At 72.1% G+C, this 9838-nt stretch overlaps 2 protein-coding genes across 2 annotated transcripts; both read right to left on the bottom strand.

Annotated features, from left to right (window-relative positions):
* Window positions 1–57: 57 nt before the first annotated feature.
* On the bottom strand, window positions 58–1418 carry LOC309599706 (uncharacterized protein). Its single transcript, XM_082331404.1, has 3 exons — window positions 805–1418; window positions 207–352; window positions 58–127 (listed from the first exon to the last, which is right to left on the bottom strand). Exons 1-3 carry the CDS (start codon window positions 1385–1387, stop codon window positions 80–82), a joined length of 777 nt encoding a protein of 258 aa, XP_082187530.1. The 5' UTR covers window positions 1388–1418; the 3' UTR covers window positions 58–79.
* Window positions 1419–5179: 3761 nt separating this feature from the next.
* JUND (JunD proto-oncogene, AP-1 transcription factor subunit) lies at window positions 5180–6489 on the bottom strand. The gene has a single exon (XM_082330950.1). It carries the CDS (start codon window positions 6375–6377, stop codon window positions 5424–5426), a length of 954 nt encoding a protein of 317 aa, XP_082187076.1. The 5' UTR covers window positions 6378–6489; the 3' UTR covers window positions 5180–5423.
* Between the last annotated feature and the right edge of the window lie 3349 nt (window positions 6490–9838).

The raw sequence follows: 9838 nt of genomic DNA, 5'->3' as shown, positions 1-9838 counted from the left end.
GGCAGATGGGAAACCAGAGCCAAAGCAGCAGCTTCTTTATTCGGCAGCGTGGGCAGCCCGGGGGGGCCGTGGCAGGGGGTCACCTGGGTGGGTAGTGGGTGACGGGGGACCTCTCCGTCACCTTGCTCTAGGGGAGAGAGAAAGAGCGGGGTGAGCCCCTGCAGCCCAGCCCTGCTCCCCCCATGGCCCCCCGGCCCCCCACGCACCATGGGCACCTCGTCCAGGTGGCGGAAGCGGGGGGTCCCGCGCCGGCACAGCCGCACCAGCAGCACCGCTGCTCCCCCCGCCAGCACGCAGATGAAGAGGCAGATGATGACGACCAGGCCGGGGCTGGGTTTGGCGAGGAGCTGCTCTGTGGGGGCAAGATGGGCACCCCGTTACCCCCCCGGCACTGCCGAGCCTTGTGCCCAACCTCCGAGCACCACGGCAGCTCTTGGGGGCCCGAGACCAGCTCCAGCTCCCCCCCGACTGCCGTCCCACCCCTCGCAGACCCAGCACCCAGCTCCTGTGTCACCTCCACCCGCCAGGGACCAGCCCGGGGCCCTCCCACCCTCCCTGGCTGGGGTCCCACGACCCAAAGGCTGGGGGACAGAGGGGGGGCTCTCAACATCCCCCCCAAGTAGGACGGGGCAGCCCAGGGGGGCTCTGGGCTCACCCAGGGACCTGCACCCCTGAGCCCCCCTGCCCCATCCTGCCAGCACAGCCCCCGAGCGGGGGGTCCGGGGGGGAAATGGGGCTGCTGCCGTGCCCATGGCTGTGGGCACGTCTGGGGCTCGTGGTTCCCCCCCCCAGCCTGGCTCTCACCTGAGCTGCCGGCTGCGGTGCCGGTGCCGATGGCCAGTGTCGTTCCAGAGCTGGTGGCCAAGGTGCTGCTGGGACCCGGGCTCACAGTAGGCGCAGGAGAGCTGGGAGCAGGCGTGGGGCTGGGGGGCCCGGGCGAGGACAGGGCTGGAGCTGCCGTCGAGCTGGGTGGATGCCCCGTGGCTGGGGAGCTGGGCACGGCCGGGTGGGACGGAGACGGTGCCACGGTCGTGTTGGATGGAGATGTCGGAGGTGTCGGAGGTGCTGCTGAGCCGGTTATCCCGGCGGGAGATGATGCCGCGAGTGGGTCGGATGAAGATGTAGGTGCTGCTGGAGCCGACGTTGCAGCTCTGTCGGATAAAGCTGTGGGCACCACCGAGTCCAGTGTCCTGGACGGAGACGCTGCCGTGGTTGGGTCGGGTGGAGGTGTTGCAGGTGCCGCTGTGCTCGCTTTGCTGGATGGAGACGACGCTGTGGCTGAGCCAGACGGAGGCACACTGGCCATCCCTGAGTCAGAGCTGGATGGGGACACATTCGGTGTCCCCGAGCTGGCGGCTGTGGGTGTGCTGGATGGTGACGGTGACATGGCTGTCCCCGAGTTGTGTGGAGACGGCGTGCTGTTGGCATCGGCGCCATGTCCTGTCTCTAAAGCGTGGAGGAGAGAGCTGGTCAGCCGGGACGCGGCAGGGCCCTGGCAGGGGCAGGCAGGGCCCCGGGCAGGGCAGTGGCGCCTGCCCCGGCTCCCGGCCTCGCGGGGCTCATTTTCCAGGTGGTTTCACCATACACAGAGGACCAGAAAACCAGGATTTAGCCAGTATCAGATCCCAGAAATCCAGGGTTGGGAAGAACGTCCCAAGCCATCATGGCATGGGCACAGTGCCACAGGGACGAGCAGAGCGGCACGGTGGTGGTGGCCATATGCCACGGCACAGGGACACGTGCCAGACCGGCCTTCGTGGCACCCACCGGACACCCCCGGGCCGGCCCGTGAAGGGGGCTCCGCCATGGTCACGTGGGACCTGGCAGCGTTTGGGGGCACCAACGGCAGTGCCCTTATCCGCCTGTTTGCACAAGAGGAGGAGCTGGCCCAGCCCGGCCCCACGAGGGACACCGGAGCAAAATGCCCTATGGCAGAGCCGGCACCCAGTGCCAGCACCCAGGGGGGCCGGCGTGGCTGGGTGCTGGGGGTCCCCACAGCCACCAGGCCCACCGGGATGGGCCGTTCCCACCCAGCTGCCACCCTACGCCGGGATGGCGGCGAGCCCAGGGCCGAGCACCCAGCGTTGGGTGCCGGCTTCCGTGCCAAGGCACGTGAGCCGAGGCACCCCGGGGTGCAGACGGGGCTGCTGGGGGCCCAGGCTGGAAACGGGGGGGGCCACGGTGCAGCGTGGCCCACGGCGGCACAGGGTGCCGGGGCCCTTTGCCCCCGGAGTGCCAAGGCGGTGCCGGAGCACCCACGCCACCGCGAGCACCAGCCGGCCCAGCCGGTTTGGCAGCACCGGGGCCTCATCCTGCCCCACGGTGCTGTCAGCTGCGGGAGGGGCAGGGTGCTCGCCTCCAGCCTGGCGAGCCCCCGGGGGGACCGTCCCCAGCGGCCTCCCGGGACCCCCCGGCAGCGGGTGCAGCCCACCCCCGCGCCCCCGGCTGCCCCGGGCAGGGCTGGATCCGGCCCCGCTGCAACCCCCGGGGCTGGGTTTAGCGGGCAGGGACCCCCGCAGCTCCCCAGCCCCGGGGGGGGCACACGGACCCCCCCAGCGCCCGGTGGCCCCAGCGCACACCGAGCCCATCGGTGCGGAGCGCAGGGGAGCACACGGACACCCCCCCCCGTACCCCTCGGTGCCCCCGGCCCCCTCCCGGTGTCCCTGGTCCCCTCCCGGTGCCCGGTGCTGTAGGGCTGGGCGGTAGGAAGCCACAAACCCACTCCCCGGTACTGCGGGGTGCGCAGACCCCAAGTGCCCCCAGGACCCCACGGGGACCCCCGAGACGCACGGACCCTCCCCGGTGCCCCCCATCCCCCGGTCTCCCGCCGGTGCCCCCCATCCCCCGGTCTCCCCCCGCTCCCCCGGTGCCCCCGGCTCCCCGGTACCTGCAGCGAGCAGGGCAGAGGCGCAGCAGAGCAGCAGGCGGAGCGCGCCCCGGGCCATCCCGCCGCCGCCCCGGGCCATCCCGCCGCCGCCCCGGGCCCCGCCGCCGCCGCCGCCTTTATCCGCCCCGGGGGAGGCGGGGGCGACCCCGCCCGCGGCTCCCTCTGCCGGCACCGGGCCGCGCCGCACCCCGGGACCCCGGGAGGAGCCCCCCTGCCCTGCCTGTGCCTCGGTTTCCCCTGAGCCCCCCCCGCCCCCGGACCGGGGGACCGCCCCGGGCACCGGGAGCCGCCCCGGGGGAGGACAAGGGTCCGGGCTGGGGAGACGGGGACACGGGGGTGGGGGGCGCGGGCACACAGAGCGATGGGGACGTGGGGACAAAGGGATCCGGGGACAGGGAGACACGGGGTGTGGGGACTTGGGGGTGTCGGGACACAGGGACTTGGGGACACAGAGACATCGGGGTGCGGGGACTTGGGGGTGTCAGGACACGGGGACGGGGGCACACAGGGACGTGGAGACATGGGGACGTGGGGACTTGGGGACAAAGGGATCTGGGGACACAGAGATATCGGGGTGCGGGGACTTGAGGGTGTCAGGACACGGGGACGGGGGCACACAGGGACGTGGAGACATGGGGACGTGGGGACTTGGGGACAAAGGGATCTGGGGACACAGAGATATCGGGGTGCAGGGACTTGGGGACGTCAGGACACAGGGACCTGGGGACATGTGGACCTGGGGATAAAGGGATCTGGGGACACGGAGACATTGGGATGCAAGAACACGGGGACTTGGGCACACACGGATGTGGGGACATGGGGACACGGAGGCATGGGGATGTGGGGACTTGGGGACAAAGGGATCTGGGGACATGGAGACATTGGGATGCAGGAACACGGGGACTTGGGCACACAGGGATGTGGGGACATGGGGACACGGAGGCATGGGGATGTGGGGACTTGGGGACAAAGGGATCTGAGGACATGGAGACATCGGGGTGCGAGGACTTGGGGATGTCAGGGCACAGGGACACGGGGACATGGGGACCTGGGGACAAAGGGATCTGGGGACACGGAGACACGGGGATGAGGGGACTTGGGGACACACGGATCTGGGCACACAGGGGTGTGGGGACCCGGGGACAAAGAGACATGGGGATGTGGGGAACTTGGGGACATGAGGACAAAGGGATCTGGAGACGTGGGGACGTGAGGAACTCGGGAGACGCGGGGATGCAGGGACAAAGGGATCTGGGCACACAGGGACGCAGGGATCTGGGCACACAGGGACGCGGGGACACAGCGACGCTGGACCCGCTGCTGGCGGCAGCCGTGGGGCTGCGCTGGCTCTGCCGCAGGGAGCGGGGGACGCCCCGTCCGTCTCCGTGCCGGAGCAGCACATCCGGGGCGCAGCACGGCCGCGCCAGGACGGGGCCGCTTCCGCGCGGCGGGGAAGGGCGCTTCCTCCCGGCAAACCACAGCCGGCCCGGCACGGCACCAGGTCCCTGGGGAGGCCATGCTCCCCCCACAGCAGGGCCCCAGCGTGCCGGGCTCCCCGCCAGCCCCCCGGGAGCGGGGCGATCCTTGGTGTTGGCACGTTACGGCACGGCTCGGCTGGAACAGGCCAGGGCAGCCAGGCCAACCCTCCTGCCGTCGGTGCCGCCGTCCCCAAACGCTCCGGGGACAGAGCGCCTGTCCCTCGGGTGCTGCTCTGTGGGACGGAGCTGGGACCAGGCCTCGCAGGTGGGGGACGAGGAGGAGGAGCGATGGCGGTGCCGGGAAGCCAAGGCCTGGTGCCGAAGCCCAGGGAGGAGCCGCGGAGGCCCAGCCTCGCTGTCCGCCCTGGCGGGGCGACCCCGGGGTGCCAGGAGGTGACCCCGCCATGGCGGCACCAGCCCCCCCAGGGGTCTGGCAGGACAAGGGCCGGGACAGAGCCACAGCCGGGTTCCCCCCGCCGCCTCCCCACCCGCGGGGACCCCCCCAGCAACCCCCCACCCCCCCAAGGGAGCCCCAGTAACCCCAGCACCCCCCTACCCAAGGGAGCCCCCCAGCCCCGGGGGTAACCCCACACTCCCCCCCGGCACCCCCATCCCTCCCCCCCGACCCCCGGCACCCCCAAACCCCCCCACCCGTCCCCGTTTGCCCCCCCCGCCGCCTCCCGCCCCAAGATGGCAGCCGGCCGCGCCGCTTCCTGCCCGCGCCGCCGCGCCAGGCCCCGCCGGGGCCCATCCGTCCCCCCCCGCCCCACCACCCCCGTTCGCCCCCGGCGCAGCAGACAGCGAGAGGCCGGTCTCCGTGTGGCGGGGTTTTACTGGGGCCTCCGACTGGAATGTCTCGGGGGCCCGGCGGGAGCCGTCCGGGCTTTTCCCCCCTCCCCTCAGTCCGTTTAGCGGGGCGGGAGGCCCCCTCGGGAGCCCCGTCCTCTCCCTCCCCTCGCACCCGCGGTCCCTCAGTCCGGGCCGCCCCCTCAGTCCGGGCTCCCCCCTCAGTCCGGGCCCGGGGCGCGGGAGGGGAAGCCCCTCGGTCCCCCGTGGGCTCAGTAAGCCGGCACCTGGTGCTGGTGCTGGGGCAGGAGCTGGCAGCCGCTGTTGACGTGGCTGAGGACCTTCTGCTTGAGCTGGGCGACCTGCTCCCGGAGCAGGCTGGCGGTGGAGGCCAGCTCCGTGTTCTGGCTCTTCAGGCTCTTCACCTTCTCCTCCAGGCGGGAGATCCGCTCCAGCTTCCTCTTGCGGCACTTGGAGGCGGCGATACGGTTCCTCAGCCGTTTGCGTTCCGCCTTGATACGCTCCTGCGTGTCCATGTCGATGGGGGAGAGCGGCGGGCTCTCCCCGAAGCTCGGCACCTCCGGGACGATCTGAGGTTCGTCCTTTAAGGGCGGAGGAGGCGGCGGGGGGAGCCGCGGAGGCGGCGCCGCGAAGGGGCCGGGGTCGGCGGCGTAGCTGACCGCCGGGTAGCTGCTGAGGTTGGCGTACACCGGCGGCTCCGGGGCCAGGCCGGCGGCGGGCAGCTCGCCCGCTCCTCCGCTGCCGCCGCCGCCGCCTCCTCCTCCGCCGCCGCCTCCGCCGCCGCCGCTCCCCGCCGCGCCGCCGCCCAGCTGGTTCTGCTTGTGCAAGTCCTCCAGCGCCTTCACGAAACCCTCGGCGAACTCCTGCTCCTCGGAGGCGGCCGCTTTGGGGTAGAGGAACTGCCCGCTGGTCGGCGTGGTGGTCACCAGCCCGTTGGACTGGATGATGAGCCGCTCCAGCTCGGGGGACGCCAGCTTCAGCAGACCCAGCTCGGCCGAGCCCAGCAACCCCGCCGCTTCACCGCTCGTCGCACCCGGTGCTTTCAAAGCCGCCGCCACCTGCTCCGGTAACGCCATCCCGAGCGCGTCCTTCTTCATCATGCTGCCGCCGGGGAAGGGCAGGAGGAGCCCGCTGCTACCGGAGGACGGGGCGAAGCCGCTGCCGAGGCCGCTCAACACATCATCATGGTAGAAGGGTGTTTCCATCCTCCTCCCCCGCCCGGCTGCGGGGGAAAACGGGGGGCCGGGGCGGGGGGGAAGGGAAGGAACGGGGCTGAAGCGCTGGGGCCGGGGGGAGGGGAGGGCGGGGGAGGCGCCGCCGCCGCGCACCGGCCGCGGCCCCGCTCTCGCGCGCGCGCACACACGCGTCTGCCGCCGCCGCGGCCCCCGCGCCGCTTTAAATACGCGGCGCCGCCGCGGTGACCTCACCGCGCCGGGCCCCCATTGGCTGCAGATGACGTCCTCGCCCGACGTCGTTTGCATAAGGGGGAGGGGCCTCCGCCCCGGGGAGGCGGCACCACGCCCACTCCTGGCCCCGCGCCGTCGCCGGGACGACCGGCGGGTAAACGGGACAACAGCGCGAGGGCCCCTGGGATGACGTCAGGGCGGGGGAGGGGCGGTCACGTGGACGCCGCCGCCGCCGCCGCCGCGCGCCCCGCCGGGGCTGATGGGCACAAAGGGAGGGGCGGGCCCCGGGAGCGAGCACCGGGCCCCGGGCCCCGTCTGTAAACGCGCCGGGCCGGGCCGCGGCGCCTCGGCGGGAGCGGCCGGGCCGTGCCCTGCCCCGCGTGGGGTGAACCGGGCCGGCGGCTGCACCGGCGGCGGCGCTGGACGGTGCCCGGGCACACCGGGAGCTGCCCGCCCCGGTTGGGCCACGGCGCCGCGCGTGCCCCCGGCGCCCCCTCTGTCACACCGCGTCCCCCCTCCCCGCCACCGCAGCCCCGACGTTCGCCGCCGGCGGCACCGGGGACGGTGCGGTTTGCCCGGCGAGCGCCGGTGCGCGCCACCACCGCGTGGCGGGCGGCCAACCGCGGTGCATTGTGGGGTTGCGCCATTGCCAGCTCCGGCCTGCTCCGGTTGGGCCTGGCGCCGCGGCACGGTGGGTCAACCGGGCCCGGGTCCCCGCTCCGCCGGCAGCGGGGAAGGAGTTAAGCGGCGGCGGTGGCGGCGGCGCACGTCACGGCCGGCCAAGCCCGCGGGCGGCTGAGGGGGTGGATCGGCGTCAGCGGCTGACGTCACCAGTCCCCGCGTGGAGCCGCCGCACGGGGGGAGGCAGCGCCGATGGCCAACGATAACCCCCCGCGCCGGCAGGATGCGGCCCCCGCGGCGCAGGCCGAGGGATCCCGGCACCGCTCGCCCGGGGCACGGCGAGGCCGTGGGGACGCTGCGGTGACGCTGAGCTGCCCCTAATTGCAGCCAGATGGTCCCGGGCCTGCGCTAACGAGGGCGATAAATCAGCAGTGTCGGGTGTGGGGGACCCAGCGGGACCCTGCGCCGGCGGTGCCAGGCCGTGAGCGACGGCTGTGCCGGTGCCGCACCGGCCCCGCGCCCTCTGCCCTCCCGGCGTGGGCAGCGAGGAGCCCCTGCCCCGGTGCGCCCGTCCCGCCTGCCCGACCGCGGCCGCCTGGCACGGTGTGGGGCACGGCACGGCACCGGGCGCGGGGACGGCACAGGGCACGGCACGGTTCAGCCCTGGCTGCAAGGAGGCCACAGGGGACACAGGTGGCAACCGGGACAGGGCTGGGGTAGCCCCCGGGGCTGGGACACCTGGACCCAGCGCTGGGAAAACCGAGGCACGGAGGGGCTGGGACCGACAGGGACCTACCCTCCCCCCCAGCTGCAGTTAATTAAATCCCAAATAAACCCAGTTGATTAAACCTCAAATAAACCGGAGCGCGACCGAGCCCCATGCCCGTGGCGCCTGCCAGCCCCCGTGGCCCGATCCAGGGAGGGCGGCGGTGCCAGCGCTGGTGTCCCCAGGGCTCGGCGGGCCGGGCTGGCACGGAGCTCCCAGGTGAAGCCGCCGTCCGCGTTTCCGCTGCAAAACCCGTCATTGGGGTGCGGCCGGCGGCCGGACCGGCAGGTTCAGACTTTCCGTCCTGACGAAACCCGGCCGGCGAGGGACAGGGACCGGGGTGGGAGGGACGGGGACAGGCTCCCCCCCGCCCCAGCATCGCTTGGGGACCCCCCGGCCTGGGACGCACCCATGGGCACGGCCGCCTGCACCCCGCGGCCATCGGCGTACGCCCTGCGGGCATCCACGTACGTGCTCCTGCCTGCACCCTGCCTGCACCCCCGCGGCCCCCCCATCGCAATCCGGGCTGCAGCGGGACGAAATGAGAACCAGCTTTGGCTGCAGGGGCTTTAATCAGTTGCAGGGAGGAACGAACCGGCCCCGGGGCCTCCCTGGAAGAGCGGCTGGCCGGCGGCCAGGGATGCGAGCCACGAGCCGCGCTCCGGCCGGGCCCCGCCGTCGGCACCCGCCGGCAAAACCCCGCCAATCCCCCAGCATCCCTCCCCGAGGGTCGCAGCACCCCGTGGGGCTCATCCTGCTGTCCCCCACCGCATGCTTCCCTCCGTCGCCACTGGTGCTCGTCCCGCGTGTCCCTTGTCCCCAAACCGGAGACACCGCAGGTTGTCTCGCCGGTGGCAGCCCAATGCCCGCGGCGAGCTGGCAGCTTCATTTTCCTAATGAGCCTTTAATGAGGGTCATGATTCAGCGGCCCCTTCCGCCTTCTGCCCTTCTTGAGGGCAGACCCATGGGGAGCACGAGGAGGGCGGTCCCCATCCAGGGAGCCGGTGGCAGTGCCACCGTCACCTCGGCTGGGGGCTGGTGGCCGAAGCTGCTATTCCCGGAGGCGTCGGAGCCCGGCTCGGCCCCGCAAGCACCCACTGAGTCACGCTGCGCCTTGCCACCTGCCAGCCGGGCTATATTTACCCCGGAGCAGGCAGCGAGGATTTGGGTGAACCCATGCCGCCGCCAGACCTCGGCGAGGCCACGTTCACCAGAGCATCCTCGCACCTCCGAGCGCGGCGCGTCCCCGCGCGGGTCCTGCTCTCCCCATTTCCCTGGCCCCAAAAGGCCAATTCCCTGCGTGCCACCGGCTCCATTACACCGGTGGTGCCTGATCCCGCTCCGCCGCTCCGGCCAGGAGCCGAGATGAGGTGCCGCGCCACCGCTCGACGCCCACGGCTCCGACCGAGGGCACGGGCTGGACCCAGAGCAAGATGCCCACGAGCCACGCAGATGCACCCGCATCCCCCTGCTTTCCCGGCACGCTGAGCCACCCCTGGAAAAGGGAACAAGCAGGAGAGCGTTTGCCGCTCCGGGATTTGCACCACGGGTACCGGGCGCACAGTGGAAGCCACCGTCTTAGTCATCGCCACAGGGAGGGAGAGAGGAACCGAGCCGGGAAAACAAGAAGTTGCCAGCCACCAGCGCCTGCCCCCAAACCCATGCCGGTCCCCGAGGGGCCGCGCTGCCCCCGGGCGCGGGGGCCTCCGAGAATCAAACTCAAGAATTAAAAAAAAAAAAAAAAAAAGAAAGAAAGAAAGAAAGAAAGAAAGAAAACACATTTAAAAAGGAAAAAGGAGGAGGAGGGTTTGACGTGTATTTTTAGTTGCTTAGCGCAGCCCTGAAATATTTCGGCAGCCACTCCCTCCGTGTC

Source organism: Platalea leucorodia, assembly GCF_965183815.1.
Source record: "Platalea leucorodia genome assembly, chromosome: 21".
In the NCBI taxonomy this organism is placed as follows: domain Eukaryota; kingdom Metazoa; phylum Chordata; class Aves; order Pelecaniformes; family Threskiornithidae; genus Platalea; species Platalea leucorodia.
The sequence above is the reverse complement of the archived record's forward strand: the minus strand, read 5'-3'. Positions and strand labels throughout refer to the sequence as shown.